At 46.1% G+C, this 17587-nt stretch overlaps 1 protein-coding gene across 2 annotated transcripts; it reads right to left on the bottom strand.

Moving 5' to 3' along the window:
- Positions 1–3848, bottom strand: LOC133347820 (3 beta-hydroxysteroid dehydrogenase/Delta 5-->4-isomerase-like). 2 transcript variants are annotated; one of them, XM_061560469.1, is made up of 4 exons: positions 3805–3848; positions 2508–2770; positions 1569–1730; positions 1–883 (listed from the first exon to the last, which is right to left on the bottom strand). In XM_061560469.1, exons 2-4 carry the CDS (start codon positions 2713–2715, stop codon positions 60–62), a joined length of 1194 nt encoding a protein of 397 aa, XP_061416453.1. In that variant the 5' UTR covers positions 2716–2770; positions 3805–3848; the 3' UTR covers positions 1–59. The 2 variants fall into 2 exon arrangements, with proteins under 2 accessions (XP_061416453.1, XP_061416454.1); XM_061560470.1 differs by having other exon boundaries at positions 3801–3832.
- Positions 3849–17587: the final 13739 nt, after the last annotated feature.

Genomic DNA, 17587 nt, shown 5'->3' with positions numbered 1-17587 from the left:
AACCCTAAGAATATGAATCCTTGCAGTCACGAAAGCTTCAAATCTCGAATTAAGGCACGTTATTTCTTGCTTTGTTTCAGCTCAGCCTCGATCAAAGGCACCTCCTTGGTAAGCCACTCGCTGGTGCGGGCGTGCGCCTCCTCCCACGAGAAGCGGGGCTCGTATCCCAGCTCGCGCCGCGCGCGCTCGTGCCTGAACGTGAAGTGCGTGTTGACCATGACCACGAGCTGACGGTTGATTGACGGAACGAACTTGTAGAACGGTCGCAACAAGAAGCGGAGCAGCTCCAGCAGGGCCGCCATGGCGTATAGGGCGACGAACGGCATCGGCAGCCGCTTCTGAATGTCGAAGCCAAGGTCGCGCGCCACCGTGTAGTTGAAGTCCGAGTAGCTGACGGGCGGCGTGTCGTCCGACACGTAGTAGACGCGCCCGCCGGGGCGACGTCGCTCCGCCTCGGTGCCGCCCGTCAGTGCCAGGCGTGCCGCCAGCACGTGCGCGTGCGCCACGTTGCCCACGTAGACGGGATTCACGAGGGCACTGGCGCGCGACCCGCGCAGCAGCACGCGCCCGTTGATGAGGCCGTTGGTTATGTGCAAGCGCAAGAAGCGGCAGCGCTCGCCGTAGATGTACATGGGGCGCAGTGCGCACGTCGTCAAGGTGCCGCCGCCCGGTAGAGCCGCGCCGTCGTAGGATAGCGTGAGACGTTCGGCCTCTGCCTTGCTACGGCTGTAGGTGAAACAGAGGTTGTGCTTGTAGGGGGTCTCCTCGTCGCCGTTGACGATGGGGTCACCCTGCCCGTTGGGCCCGGCCACCTCGACGGAGCTGGTGTAGATGGCGACGCTCACTCCCTCGTGCACGCAGGCCTCCAGTAGCACATGCGTGCCTGCAGTCAGAGCATCGGGCAGGAGGGGCAGAGAGAGAGACAGCTATATACACTCTATATCAAAGTTCAGTCTCATGGAATGTAGTCCTTAATGGATTCTTAACACGTGGTTTGGTGGCTCAGAGGTTAGAGCACTAAACTGACACCACTGAGAATCTAAGTTAGAATCCTGGTCTCAGAGCAGTCACGATTGACGACAGAAAATATGATGCATTCACATTGAACATGCGCCTCCTAAACACTGATAAAAAAAACGTGCAAAACCTTGGAGCTGTCATTGACCCTGAGCTCTCGTTCTCTTCTGATATACACCTCAACTCTGCAGGACCTCATAATCCCATCTGCACATATTCCACATTCGTATACAGTACCTGACACTAAGACCCTTATCCACTGGCGGAGCCAGTGGGGAGGGGGGGGCGGTGGAATGGCACGTGCCCCCCCCCCCCCCAATGATCCGATCGAAATCCCTAAATTCTATCAGAAATAATTAACCACGTCATGCTGGATGTGGCTCGTAGGGAATTTCCCACCTTCAGGAGACACGATGTGAGGGCTGCCACCATGCTTAAATGTCCCTGATTAATTGACCACGAAAGAAAATAGTACATTGTAATGACGTAGTTGGATAATCGACTTAATCGAATAAAGATGCCAGCTCGAGAAGCGTAACCCCCGATCTCACCGTGCTGGTTCACGGAGAAGATCTCGGTCTCGCTGTTGCGGTCCCACACGTCGATGAGTGAGGCCGTGTGCAGGAGGACATGGGCGCCACGACACGCTGCACGCATCGCACGCTCATCGCGGATGTCGCCCTGGATCACGCGGATCTTGCCTCGCACGGCCTCTGCACGCATGCAAGCATAGAAAGGAGAGGGCATAACTGTTGCCAAGAACACTCGGAGCTCCGTATGCATTGACAGGCCAAGCAGCTTCCACACGCACTTACGTTGAAGGGAATTGTTCGTCAAACACAGACAAGTATGTAGGTCACTTGTAGCTTGTGTACCTTGAGGTGCTGGCAATCTGCAATGTGCGCTGTGAGCTAACAACCTCAAAACGCATTGACAATCACGACACAGCAGAAAACCATGAACTTGTCGGAAAAAGTGTGAAATATTCTCCTGGTATTTGTTGGGCAGCAGGAATATCTGTACGGAGTAACCACACATGTGAAGCGTTGCAACTTTGTGACCAAAGAGCATGCAACTGAGAAAACATGACTCGGCTTCTGAATGATTTGGAACATGGACAAGGAAAAAGCATTGTGTTCATGCGGGAGAGATTCATAAAAAAAAAATAAGGAATTGTCATCTCGAGAGTCGATCTACCAAGTTTTCAAGAAAAAAGAAGTCGTCGTCGCCACGGTTGACTACAAACAGCTGTCATAGACTCAGAAAGAAATCAGCACAACTTCAGAGGGGGAGATCTGAATAAAATTATTACACAAACAGTACGCTCTGCTGATCGTTGAGCTTGAGAGCAATCAATCCAAGATTAGTCACGCACCATTGTCAGCAAAAATATGAGACCTTCACCAAAACACCGTGCACGCACACAACACACCATTCTTGCACACACACACACACGGACACCGTGCCCATTGCACAGGAACTCGCAGTACCTGGATAGGACAAAATCTCATCGCCCTTGAAGGCGCAGTCTACGAGTCGAACTTCAGCGACCTCCTCCCCGAGCTCCAGCAGCTGAGCGGTCAAGAACCCGCCCAGGAAGCCCGCTCCGCCCGTCACCACGTACACGTGCGGGGGTGGCACGGGGCCCGGCTCTCCCTGCAGAGGGCCCTGGTTCGTGGGCGCTGTGGGTCCCTCCATGGGCTCTGGATGTGCGGCGGTGGCAACGGAGATCTTTGAGCAGTGACTCGGAGAGCTGCCGCCAAACATTCCGTAGGCCAAGTGCAAGAACAAGAAATGACACCGCGAGTGCAATTGAATACTGCGCTACACTCACAACTGCTGTAAAACCTCTCAAACCGGCAATTCGAAATGAAGCGGTTGTTAGCTGTAAACCAGAAAAAAGGAGACGTGGGTAGATGTACTGACTAACAATTCTGAAGCTGTTACTTGCGGCGTACTTATATTACTTCTGTTACTTGCGGCGTACTTATATGTTCATCTTCTTGGTTCTTTCGGTAAAGTCACGTGACTTTACCGAAAGAACCAAGAAGATGAATCCCTGCAGTCACGAAAGCTTTAAATCGAAATTTACTGAAATGTTGCGTGCAATTTGCTCCTTTTGAACACACCTGCCTCTGAAATGTGATATGGACAGCTGTTCCCGAAATGCCCTTATTACGTTTTTTACTTTAAGGCAGTGTTATTTACCGTTTATATATTTGCACGTAAACATTACACAAACCCTTCCGCTTATGATGCTAGGTTGTTATTGCTGTTCGTTGTGCTTGTGCGGCACCGCCAACGAAGCAGCAGCAGCAGCAGCACCAAATAATTCGCTTTTTGTTTTCGTCGCTCCCTCGAGATTTTTTTTTAAACGGTATCATCACGTTGTCCAAATAAACCAAATACATTCTTCTAAATATATTCTTCGTGCCTCTCTTGGTTGCCATGTCCAGGAATTGAACTCGGGCGGCCACCAGGGCTCATGCAGCAACACCATCCACCGTTACGCGATTGCTTCATCTATATCTATGGGAATGCAAGAGTCCGTTGCGCTCTGTATCTCCAAAACTGTACGTCGGAGGAAAACATTAAGCCAGCCAAAAACAGCGTCTCTTACCGAGGAGATTACCACAAAATTGCTGGCTTTCTGAAATTCGCAAAATTTTCAAGAGTGTGTGTGTATGTGCGTTTGTAGGCAAATGTGACGCACGTGAAAGTGCGTACGTATGCGTGTGCGCACGTGTTATGAGAGGAGGGTGAGGTTTTATTTGATGGCTCACTTACTGCCGTGTGACTTGCGCGGCTCGCTCCCCTCCCTGGCTCGCTCCCCTCCCGGCTCGCTCCCCTCCCTGGCTCGCTCGCTCTGCCCTTGCCTCGCTGGTGCTGCTGCTCGCCGCCTCACTCGCAAGTTTTGGGTCGCGCAAATGCCGTTTCGCGAGACTTCACTCGGCGCGAGCTACTCCCCTCCTCCCCCCTGGCCGTGGTCGTCTTCTCGCCGTCCCGGGTTTATATGGGCAGCGGAGTGCGCACACGGGGTCTGTGAAGCCGCGTGAAGACGCGCGTGTTGGACCGGTGGGCGTGACCTCTGCGCCCAGCAGGGGCTGGAAGAGCATGCCCGTGTTGATGGAAAGAGCGCGGCGGAGGGAGATGCGTTCTTAGAATTAGAACAACAAATCTAGATACAATCTAGATTATAACAACAAAGACGTCGCGTGGATTTAGAGGACATAGAGGAGTTAATTGTGTATAACTATTCGTTATATTGACCGAGTAAAACCCCGCTGAGCTATTGACTCTTTTTTGCAGATGCCACCTGGCCACACGTGTGGCTCTTATCGTGTGTGGACATTTACATCGGTCAATGAATCTAAGCGCATGTGTCTAAATGTAGAGGGCAAAACCGGAGGACCCGCAGAAATGTCCTTGCGACCACGCGACCGAGGGAGAACGTCCAAATATCCAGGCATCGTCAGGGTCAGTATCGAACCAACTTCCTCCATGCACACCAGGCGAGGGAGATAACATCTCACCACCGCGGCAGCCACCGCGGGTTCATGGCATAATTCAACCCGTATTCAGAAAAAGGTGGGATTGGTCAACGCAAGTCGGGAGATAGAAGGGATGATGATGGCTGATGGTCAAGAATAATGAGGGATTAACAGTCAAGGAGAGAAGAAGCAATGAAATCAGCTTGCGCACAGATGCAAGGTAGATTAATGTCGAATTTGGGCTTTAGCTACCCATGTTCAACCAGGTTCCCAAGGGTAAAACATTCATGCTTTCATCCTATTCACCAATAAATATACGCAAACAACTTCATTACATTTGATTTATCACTTGATCTGGTTCATTTAAAAAGAGGGAATTGGCTTGACTATCACGTGGCATCGCATGCTGAATGGAAAGCTTACCCCTCTAGTTTTAGCATAAAGAACGAGGAGTTGCACATATGCTAAGATGTTTTAGACAATGAATGAGCATTTACATATGTGAAATGAAACACGACCACCCAGAGAAAACACACATGCCAGGGGTAACACTCTATCCCATGCAGAAAGGACAGGTAATGTTAGTCTGCACTTCGCTGTATCGAATTCTCCTGGCAAACTCGCCGAAAGGGAGTTAATACAACATCCACAGTGCTGGATCACAAACCATGCGCATAGCCACCACAGCCCAGTTGCTGTTTCAACAGTATTGTGAATAACTGGCCCAATGTTTTCATTCCCACCCACCAACATTAAAATCACCCAATAAGTCGACTCCATTCCGAGGGGGCAATTTATTAATCATTTTGGAAAGGAGGTAAACAAGACTTTTGACTCGTCAAGCCTTACTAACATTCCTCCACGGTTGCAAATGTTTGATGAAATTCTCATCAGCCTGGGGCGTGTGGCCTCCTATACCTCACCGGCATGCTTCCCATGTCCCTTTGATTATTTTGCTCTGAATATCCCATCTCTATTGTTTGATGTTATTATCCTGCCCCGAGTCAAAACTGGTTACAGATAGCTATTATTTCCATTAACTCTTTTTCAGAGGCGACCCTGGCCACACGTGGCAACTTGTCATATGTGGGGAATCATAGCAGCCAAATAATATGAACACATGTGGAGGGAAACAAGCCGAAGGACCTGTGGAAAAATCCACGCGACCGAGGGAGAACATGAATTCCAAATATACAGGACGTCGTCAAGGTCGGCATCGAACCCACGACCTCCTGTATCCCAGGCGAGGAAGGTAACATCTCACCACCGTGGTCTAAACTTTTTGTACACGTGACAAATAATTAGTTTGGCTGTGTTGAGTGGTTTCGGGGCAAGGAAGGGGGGGGGGTCAAATGATCATGTAGCCTAACCCAAAATTAACTTGCCAATCATACATCGTTATATTTTATGCAAAACTCTTACCGGTATTAATTCTGGTGTGTTTCACGAGAAATGTAGACAAGTCTCTACTGCATTTAAGTTGCATTCTATCACGAGTTATGTCTGTTCATTGCCCAATACTGCATTGCTAAAAGCGTTGCTCAACTCAAGCATCAATCATCCGATGACTAGTAAAGATACTTCAATCGCTGGCATTCCAGCCATAGCGCAGTGATACACGCGTGAAACTTGGCATGAAACGATTTTTGCCCTCCAATTTTATTACAAATGTGCCCATCATGTTACGTGATGAGTATCCGTTCCCAATTCCGACAGAAAGCGGTGAATCACTCCATGTAACATTTACTTCATCAAAACGAGGGACATGCTGCACTTTTCAAAGAGCCCTGCTGTTATAGCATGGCAGCGAAATATGTGTTTTATCTATAAGCTAGATTTTGGAAAATGTATGTATGTTGAACCTCTTTTTTCACCGTATGTAACCAACCGTGATAATCGGAGGTGTGGGGGAAAGACAACAAACTAAACACAAAAAGCAGTTCTAAGAAAATAGTTTTCGATCTAGATTTGAAAGTGCGTAGCTTCAACCGCGTCCCTCTCTAACCACATCTCGGTCACTACCTGCACAATGATACATGCTTACTTAGACCTGGAAAACCTATCTTCTTGGTTCTTTCGGTAAAGTCACGCATTATGCAGGATCAGCAGCACCAAGGGAGGGTGCAGGGAGTAGCATTAACAAAGGAAAGGAATGTTAATAGTATGTAGCTGCAGTTACTAAACAACCACGTAGAAAACTAAAGTATAAACTACATAATACTTTATGTAGTTTATAATATGACTTTGAAACCCCCCCGCCCACCTCCTACGCATTTCCCATGAATATGCTAAATTCCTCCTGATATGCACATTCTTTTTGTTAAGGCGCTCTTCCACCTCCAACCCAGCTTATATATAAGCTCCTAGCTTGGCAGTGTCTCATTCTTCACCTGAAGACGGCTGCTTGCGTTGTAGCCGAAACGTCGTGAAAATAATTATATTTTATTATGTTGTATTTTTATTATTTTATTACTTCCCTTCTACGTGACTTTACCGAAAGAACCAAGAAGATGAATCCCTGCAGTCACGAAAGCTTTAAATCGAAACTGGAAAACCTAATTGAATGTTTTATTGTCTTGTTCATGGTGAGGGCTCTATTTCGTTTCATGATGGTCACTTCCTATGCACAGCTTGATTGAGTTATGCTATGTACTAACCATGTAAATGTGCAACATTCATTCGGAGCTTTCGTGACTGCAGGAATTACTCTTTGGTTCTTTCGGTAAAGTCACGTATAAAGATAAAATAATAAATTAAATAATAGCATACGACGTTTTGATTGCAACACAAGCAATCATCATCAGATATAAATGAAATAGCAACAAAAATCGAACCAGAGAACTATAGACAGACATATAAGCAGACAGATATCACCAAGATACAGAGAGAGAGAGAGCAACACATAGGCACACAGAGAGAGAACGTCTCTGTGACGAGGCCTTAAATAGAGAGAGGAGGCGGGGGCAGAGAGAGGGAGGGGGTTAGAGAAAAAATTAGCATGTCAATGAGTAGTACTGTTGTATGTGTCGGGTTATGAAATTTTGATGAAAATAATAAAAATTAATAATTTTCCGAAAAATGCGCAAATCGCATTAATTATGATAGTGTGTGTATTAATATGCATAAATTATGATAATGCATGTGATTATATGCATAAATTATGATAATCACGGAGATAATCGTAGTAATTTATGCGGAGGCTTGCGATTATGTTAATGTATGCAGTTATGATAATTTGCTTAGTTTCGTTTATCCAGAGTTATCAATCAGGATAACACGATTATCATAGATTCATTTACCGATTATCCTAGTGTGTGTTATAATATTTTAGGTCTCCATTTTCATATCTCATCGCAGGATACAGCTCTTATGAATAAGATGGTTTTGCATGGACTTGGAAAGAACACTCAATATGCTTCTGTGATAATTTTATTCTAACAAACACGTGACATTCTATCATGCAGGTCAAACATGCGTCGATAATTCATGAATAACCAAACACATATGCATTTGCGATATCATGCCTTCGATTAATATGAATAACTAAAATTCTTATGCAATTACGATATTATGCATTTGACTAAAATGAATGAATATACCTTATACACTTGTGAAATTATGCAATTATGCAGTATGAATAACGAAACTCTTATGCATTTGACTAAAATAAATGAATAAACACTTATGCATTTAACGAACTGAATGACTAAAAACACTTCTATCAATTGTAACCTCTACTTTTCCTACCAGGCATCTCATTAGTTCGCCCATGTATCGATCACAATCGGCGACTGGTCGAGTTTGAAAACCAGCATGACACACTTCCTATGGCGGTAATATAGCACTTATTATACCCAAGAGGCGAAAGTATATGTCAATAGATTCATCGGCAAGTATAAAAATCCTCTTAACGGAATGTTTGATACAATGGTGGGTGAGGGCGTGTGGGCGCGAGAGCGAATCTGGCTCTGTTTTAATTAATTCTTCGGCGAGACTCTGGGACAAAGGAACTGGTTTGACAAGATTTCCTCTGTCTCCTGGAATCTGTATGTGGGGAGTGATACGACCTCTCTGCTCTCTGTGCGAGCGGCAGCTGAGACTTTCTCCGCTGTGAGGTGAGCGGCGGCGCTCGTTCAGAAGACTTTGACTCTTTTTCTCCACGGCGGGATGAGAGTCGGTTTTGGTTGATGCTGGTCGATCTGGGTGTCTATGACCTTTTTGTGACCGAATTCCTATCATTTCAACCGCCCTCCATGTCTCATGGACTCCCGGTGTGCCCGTGAGTTGTTTTCATTATTTAAAAAAAAAATAGATATAAAAAAAAAATTCTTAATTATTCTTAATATTAATAACGGAAAACAGGGCATAGATACAACAGTACGACGGGTGGTAAAGTACAAAAGCTTGAAAATTAGGAGAACGGGAGACAGACACACTAAATTAAATAACCTAGCAAAATATCGAAATGTAATGTAATGCAACACAGAGAGTCGGTCAACACACAATTAACGCATAGCCCGGTCGATTACGTATTTCAAAGATTGCTAAGTTAGAATTTAAGTGTGAAAATTCCAAAGAGAGACAAAACACAAAACACGAGGAACGGAGACACACCGACAGAGCAGAACATAAGAACGACAAAAAACGAGTGGAGACCTGATGATGATTGCTTGTGTTGCAATCGAAACGTCGTATGCTATTATTTAATTTATTATTTTATCTTTATACGTGACTTTACCGAAAGAACCCAAGAGTAAATGTGCAACAATTAATCAAAACGTCATCGATGTATTTGTGTACGGTCGTAACACATTAGTCAATCATTGTGTGAAAATCTGTGACAATTTCTAAAAAGCTTATACGAATACAATTCTGATACAATTAGGCCTATGCATTGACCAACACTGTCTACACAAGATAGAAACTACCATAAATTGTACATAAGACAATTGAAAGCCGAGCAGGAGCCTTGAATGCTTACTTGGGGCATCGGCTTGGCCAGTTTGCCCAAGGCTGTTGTTGGCGGCCACGAAAGATAGGGGTGCCTTAATCTTGCCTCTTGTAGCCCATTCTGTCTGTGACATCTGTGGCAGAGATAGCGCATCTGACCTAAAATAAAGGACCACAAAAATGAATCGAAGCTATTTGCATTAAAGACAATCCTAACAAAGTGTATTCACTGTTTGAAATTTAAAGCAGTACAAGAGGAAAATGTTACTCGGGGGGAATAAAGAAAGCAGGCACAGATTGTCAAACAATAATCATAGTTTACAACCCTTTGGCTACAATAATTGACTGTTACTGACAAGACATATAAGATAGGGAGCTCGCTTGAAGGATTGCCAGGAGAAACCATCGGAGTTGTGCGTGTGTGTGCGTCTGCGCTCACATGTGTGTATGTGAAAGTGAGTGTGCGTCTGAAAGTGAGTCTGTGTGTGTGTTAAAGTGAGTGCGTGAAAGTGTGTGCGTGCGCGCGTGCCTCCGTGCGCGTTTGTGTGTGCGGAGCGGTAGTGCAATGTTCAGCGTGCTGCACTACAATCCCAGCGACCCGAGTGATCAACACCAGTGACGATTATCTTGAATGGGTCCTGGGCCTCTCCTAGGTCGATGCAACCTCAAATGAATACCTGGTTCGGTGTGTAAACATCGCCATTGGGGGGGTCAATGATGATGAATGGTGGCCAGACGTGGTGCTGCCTACTCACCCCCTCGTGTGCCGTGCCGGCCTTCATAGGCGCTGCTCTTCAACAGTCTGTTGAAACTATATGGGGGGGGTCATTGTCGTTGAAGTGTTTGTGTGTGTGTGTGCGCGTGCCTCGTGTGTGTGTTTGTTTGCCTTTGTCCTTCACACCAGGACCTACCCTGGAGCTGATCTGCCCACTGACCATCGACTTGTCATCTGTAAGATGCGCCTGCCATTCTTCCACTCCGGTGGTGGGTGTACACACCCAGGACCACATTCAAACCCTTAGTGGCATGGTATCAGCTAGCTGATGAAAGCTGCAAGCGAGAATTTCATCATCACTTGCAGCTGGGGTTGGCATCGTCCCCCACTCCTCCTGATGTCGAGGGGAAATGGGCGAGGTTTAGGGCTGTGACTCATGCAGCTGCAATGGCTGCTTTAGGTACACGGTCCAGACCTTCCCAGAGACCTTGGCTGACAGAATAGGTGTTCAAGCTGGCTGAGAAAAAGCGACAGGCCCACTCTCATCGGCTACAGCGTCCCACGTCGGAGAATGAGGAGGCTTACCGCAGCCTTCGCTCGGAGGTTCGGTGAGCCGTGAGGCGCTGCAAGGATGGGTGGTGGCCCGCGGTCACAAATCGCTCTTTAATTCCATAAAAAAGTAACCTGCAGCGCCACACCCATTACCATAATTAGGGGAAAGAACAGTGATCCACTCTCCGACTCCCAGGAACAGGTTTGCAGATTTTCTGAGCATTTCTGTGAGGTCCTGGGGGAGGGGAAATCCCTTAGCCAGGAGTGGCTGGCTGAGGTGCCATCTGTTGAGGAAGTGCTGAGGGCGATCCAGAGTCTGAAACCAGGAAAGGCACCAGGCAGAGATGATCTCCCAAGCGAAATGCTGAGGGAGGGTGACGTTTGTACACAGACTGGCCTACATGACATCATAATAACAGTCTGGACCACTGGACGAATTCCGCAAGATTGGAAGGATGTCATGGTAGTCCCCTTCTTTAAGAAGGAGGACCGCAAAAACTGTAACAACTACAGGGGCATCTCACTCCTCAGTGTACCAGGAAAGGTCCTGGCAAGGATTATTCAACATCGCCTTGCTAGGCACGCTAAGGAGAGGCTTGCGGAGCCGCAATGGGGTTTCAGGAAAGAACGGTCATGCACAGATGCCATATTTTCTGTCCGTTTGCTACAGCAGATGTGTAGGGAATTCCAACAAGACCTACATCTCTGCTTTATTGACCTATGATACCATCAGTAGGCCTGGGCTCTGGGTTGTTCTTCGTGCTTTCGGAGTCCTTGACCCTCTGCTCACGATCATTAAGGACCTTCATGATGGTGAGCGGGCCCGTGTAAAACTACGTGGCCGGGAGTCAGAGCCATTCCCTGTACACCTTGGGGTGCGACAGGGATGTCCTCTGGCTCCCACATTATTTCACATCTATTTTGACCACGTAGTTCTTGAAGCCTTCAATAGGTGTACCGGAGGAATTCCCATTTGGTACTTCCCCACAAAGTGGGGCTTATTTAATCGACCCCAGAGGGATCATGGGCTGAGTCAAATCCTGACCAGGATTTGAACTCGCAACCTTCCGATTAAAAGCCGCTCGCTCTCCCACTGTGCCACCTGCAAATATGTTGCTGCAATGCATCACTCAGTGTGCGATGATGATGATGATTATGATGATGACTATTGTTGACATTATTTGGCAATGAAGACTGGAACAAAATAATTCAAAGAGAGGCACACTGGGATTCATGATCTTGGAACCACGATGTGCAAGCACTGATAAGAGACATTTCTATGATTCACAATTTAGCATGTATAGCATCTGACGCATTCTTTCAATGCCAAGGCTGATCTGTCCTACGTCAACATACTCCGATATGCCTGCACACATTAAGATCATTCCATGGTTTCCAGACATCAGTTTTAAAGGTCATCATCACATCCATGAGCACGCATACAAAAACACCTTCGACGGGCAATTATCACGTGACTCACTATATACAACAACTGCCATTAAACATGAAGTGGTGGTGACGTCACCACAGTGCTTGTTCCAGGCGAGATGCACCTTGAGGCCGCGTGAATTGTCATAGGGCTCGCTGGCAGATAACAGGACAGACCAAGATGCCATGAGTTGACCGACTGAGATGACTGGCGGATAACCACCTGTGCCCCCTATTGTGGCTATATGCAAACAGGAGAACACACGCAAACTCGATGACAGGCTGCACACACAGATGGACCAGGCACAGGTTGTACGCAGATCAGGCGTTCAGAGAAGACATTTAGTGATCAAAGGCAATGCTGTGAGGGGCACAGTTGTCAACTCCGAGGGAACCTTGTATGCTAAGGCTGGCCTTGGGTCACGTTTTTATCTGTTGCATAAAAAACCCGAGTGATTCGTATAAAAAGGCTTAAGGCTGAATGTTTCTTACTCGCGTAAACAAACATAATCAATCAACGAAAAATAATCATAGAATTAATGTAACTGAGATCCCTCCCATATAGCTGTTTGCTGTTGTAATGTATGGGTGCCACGGTGGCGAGATATCATCTCCCTCAGCTTGTTTCGAAGAGGTAGTGGGTTCGGTCCTGTTCCTGACACCTGTATATTTGGAGTTTGCATGTTCTTCCTGTGGTCGAATGTTTTTTTTTCCGGGTCCTCCAGTTTTCCCCTCTATATTTATAAACATGCGCTAAGATTTGGCTGCTATAAATGTCCACATGATAAGCCACTTCGTTGAGCTACCATTTGTGGTCAGATTGCTTTTGAAAAGGAGCTAATAGCCAAGTGGGCTTTGCCTGGTAAATATAAGTTTAGGTTAGGGTGCACCAGCTGTACCATTTTGGTGGTTGTCAATGCCATGTTATATGAATATTCCTAGTATCTTTTTGATTCTTTCAGTAAAGTCACGTAGAAGGGAAGTAATAAAATATTTAAAATAAAACATAATAAAATAATTCTCACGACGTTTCGGCCACAACACAAATAGCCGTCCTCAGGTGAAAACCAGATCTGTCGAGGCGACAGACCTGAGGACGGCTGCTTGCGTTGTGGCCGAAACATCGTGAGAATTATTTTATAATGTTTTATTTTTATTATTTTATTACTTCCCTTCTACGTGACTTTACCAAAAGAACCAAGAAGATGAATCCCTGCAGTCACGAAAGCTTTAAATCGAAATTTATTCCTAGTATCTTTCGAACCGTACATAGGTAACCGTGCTAATCGGAGGTGTGAAGCTATTTAAACATGGATGCATATTGTGGCTTAGTTTATCCACAAAATCAGCCCATTACAAAATGTTTGTTCATTGGGGAGCGATTGAAAATGATCCCTTAAATTGATACAAGTTGAACATTTGAACTTTTAAATAACGATATTCTTTCAATATTTATCGTCAGTGTGGTGTTGTCACTTTTAAATAACGATATTCTTTCAATATTTATCGTCAGTGTGGTGTTGTCTCCAGTTGCCTGCCACCGTGTCATTTTTCTCGACCATGAGTCGACATTCCTTCTAACAAAGTTTACTCTCGATGCCACTAGTGTTTTTTTTAGGAATATAACACGTTATGTTTGTATAACTTTTTTTGCACCGTACATGGCTAACCATGGTAATCGAAAGTAATCCACTGGTTTAATTTCTATGCAGTGCCGGTTTGCTCTGCATTTCTCTTCATTGTAAGTCTTAACTCTAAAGGACGATGTGGTTCGTTTTATCGTAATGTGTACATTTCAAGGTTGTATTTCATCTGGCGTCATGACATTTTTTTGTTTTTAACAAGTCAGCGTTTCTCTGCTGTTAAGACTCCACACGTTAAGATTGCAACGTACAGTACTTCCATTGAAACGTTCTGTTACTCATCATTGGTAAAGAAGGCCAAGGACTTTCCAATGAGAAGACATATTGCAGTCGTAATTGGACTTTCAAACATTTTTATAATTACATTGTTTCATATGATTTTCGTTACGCTTATTTATCAAGGAAAGCCTCACTGAGTTTTCAACTTTTTTTGGCATGCCGTACCAAAATTTTCCAGTAGGGAGCGATGTTGCTACAAAGTATTATGCATATACAGGTGAGTCTCGCTTATCGAGCGAGATGCGTTTCGCGAAAATTGTTCGGTAAGAGAAAACTCGTTAAACGATCATCGTTTCCTCATTGAACCCCCCTATTAAAGGCCGAGGCACGCTTCAGCACCAACATTTTCCACTCTTGACGTGAGAAATACAAATACAATTTTTAAAACAAAAGCATTTAACATCAAATGGAACACTTATCACACACCATGAAGAAACGCAGTGCTTGCAGGTGTCTGGCATTTATGTTGAATGTTAGTGGGTGGAGAGAGCACCAGGAGCCAGACAGGAACACTCTTCTAGATTGAAAACGAATTGCTTTTAATTTTCGATTTAAAGCTTTCGTAACTGCAGGGATTCATCTTCTTGGTTCTTTTGGTAAAGTCACGTAGAAGGGAAGTAATAAAATAATAAAAAAAATGTCATGTTTTATTTTTATTATTTTATTACTTCCCTTCTACGTGACTTTACCGAAAGAACCAAGAAGATGATTGCGTTTAGTGTTACGCCTGTTGTACACCCACAGCTCTGATAGTCACGGTTGGCTATGTACGGTGTGAAAGAAGTTCAACATACAGCCATGGCTGGGAATTGAACCAGGGTTGCTGGGTTCGTAGCCATTATGTGGGCATTCGAGACGAGTCGCGTCTTCCAGTCCTCATTAGCATCTGTCATTAATTAGCACCGCCACCCACCCACCCCTCCCTTCACCCACCTCCCCCCATGTACCCTATCCACCTATTATTGGTATTCCTCGAAGTACGAATGTTCGGTTTGATGAAATTCCGCGTTCACAAAATATACAAATTGTGGTAACTTTTAAATTTAAGAAATCGTAAATCCATGTTAACAAATTTGACATCATGCAGGAAGCAACTGGGAGACTATGTTATCCATCCTTGACAGTGTTGCTATATCCCTACAATGGTCGAGTGACGTAATGTTTCATTTACAGAAATATCCGCGGATTGAAGCCGGAACTTAGGTGCTCCTGGGTTCAGGGACGGGGAGAAGATGAGACTCAGCTCCCCACTCACATAGGGACTGTGAGCGAGAACACAGGTTTTCATATGGAGAAGGGAAGACAAGGGAAGAGGAACAAAAGTAAGGGGGGAAAGGAGTGGGGTTGGGGAGGGGGTAGAAATAGCGGAGGCAGGGGGTAAGTGCACATTATAAAATCTACCAAGCAAAATAACCTACACACACCGAGTCAACTTCTCATCAGTATAAGTCCCGCAGAGCAGTGATTACCTCCTGTCTATCCCAGGGGGTGGTACCCGAAATACCAATCCTCCCCCCAACCTCCCTGCATGCGAACCTCACGTCAGGCTCAGTAGGAATGAGGACCATCTGACATTGGTCATATCGGTGAATTGGATGAGATTTCGTGGTAGTGATCTTGAGCCAGAGGGGCCCGCCAGATTTGGATTCATTTATGTCGGGAAATGTCTTCGCTCAGAAGCCTGTTCCAGAGTTTCCGAGTGGTCAGCCTCGTCTGAAAACCCTTAACATGCACAAGGCGGTATGCCTCTGCTAGTCTGTATTACACACCTTCAGTATCTTTAGCCAGTATATTATCAGGTGTACAGAGTGGACTAGATTCTTGTCTGGGGTTTTAGTGATGGCATCTCTGATATGTAAGTACCTAAAGAAATGCGTCCGTCGAATGTTGTATCTTGCTCGCAGCTGTTCAAAAGAGAACGGGTTGCCCTCCTAAGACAAGAGATCACCGACTGTTTCTAGTCCGACCACTCTTCAGCTGAGCCACTTGATCTCATTAGCCTCCCATTTGCAACGAGGGGTTACCCAAAAACGGGGATCTTCTATGAAGAGGCGCAGGAAAGGGGATTTATCTCGACATATCCCCAGCGTAGAGGAGACTTTCTCCACCGGCTCAATGCCCCTGCGCTTATCCTTTACAGGAGAGAGGGCCAACCCGGTAAGGGTCCGTCTTGTCTCCACTCCTGTTTGAGATTTTCATGGGCAGGATATCAAGGCGCAACCGATGTATGGAAATTATTCAGTACGGAAGCATGGAGGTGATATTGCTGCTTTTTGTCGATGATCTGAGGTCACAGTTCACTCCTGGGAGATGGTGAATTGTTCTCTCCAGGTGAGGGAGAACAACTACCCTTAGTGGAAGAATTTAAGTACCTCGGGAACTTTTTCGTGATTGATGGCAAGTGGGAGATCGACCGGCAGTTCAGTGCGGCGTCTGCAGTGTTGCGGGCACTGTACCATTCCGTGGCAGTGAAGTGGGAGCTGAGTCCTTGAACAAATCTTTCGATTTACAGGTCAATCTACATCCCCACCCTCACCTATAGTCATGAGCTTTGGGTCATGACCGACAGGGTGAGATCGCGGTTACAAGGGACCAAAAGGATGTTTCTCCGCAGGGTTCCTGGGCTCACTCTCCGTGATCGGGTGAGGAACTCAGTAATCTGGGAGAGCCTCAGAGTCGAGTCGCTGCTCCTCCGGATTGAGAGGAACCAGTTGAGATGGTTCGGGCACCCGGTAAGGATGCCCCCCGATAGACTCCCCCTGGAACTTTACCAGCCACGTCCCACTGGGCGAACACCCCGGGGGCCGGCCCAGGATATGCTGGCGGGACAATGTTGCTCAGCTGGCCTGGGAATGCATGGGAATTCCCCAGGAAGAATTTTTTTGAGGGGGGTCTGACTTTTTGTGACGCCGCGTGACGAGGGGGGAGGGGTCAAAAATTGGCCAAAATTGCGTGACGTCATTTATGGTTGACTCCCTTCCTCAAATATGACCATTGTTCTCTCCGTAAAGCCGAACAACTATGGAAGTCCTCCCCATCTCCTCAGAAATCCTGTCACTTCCTTCTATTCCGCTTTCTATCCACCTTAGAAGTAGCCAAGCAGGACTACTTCCTAATTTCTTCCCTTGCGCCTCATCCCCGCCAAGTCTTCTATATATCACCCTACACTCTACATTCATTTTCGCCTTCTCGAGCCTCGGCGTCTGCAGCACACCCATTTCCTAGCTCAAGTCTTATCGCTGTTAACACACTTCCTCTGCTTTTTTCAACCGCTTAATTTCCCCTTCCCTCCCTAGTCACAGCTGGTATCCTCCGAATTTACAGACGGGCCTCAAGGACGAATTCTAATCGTAAGTCGAGGACTGCCCTATGCAGTTTGCCGCACAGCCCATAAAAAAAAAAAAGTTGACCCATAGCCCGAATTTGGGCCGGTGTGTTTACAAATTCCTGGCTTATGTTTAGTCCCAAGTCCATCTGGATGAGGAGAACGAGATAAGGGGCCATGGCAAGAG

This window comes from Lethenteron reissneri, chromosome 26 (assembly GCF_015708825.2).
Source record: "Lethenteron reissneri isolate LAM-NWPU_2019-01 chromosome 26, ASM1570882v1, whole genome shotgun sequence".
Lineage (NCBI taxonomy): Eukaryota > Metazoa > Chordata > Hyperoartia > Petromyzontiformes > Petromyzontidae > Lethenteron > Lethenteron reissneri.
The sequence above is the reverse complement of the archived record's forward strand: the minus strand, read 5'-3'. Positions and strand labels throughout refer to the sequence as shown.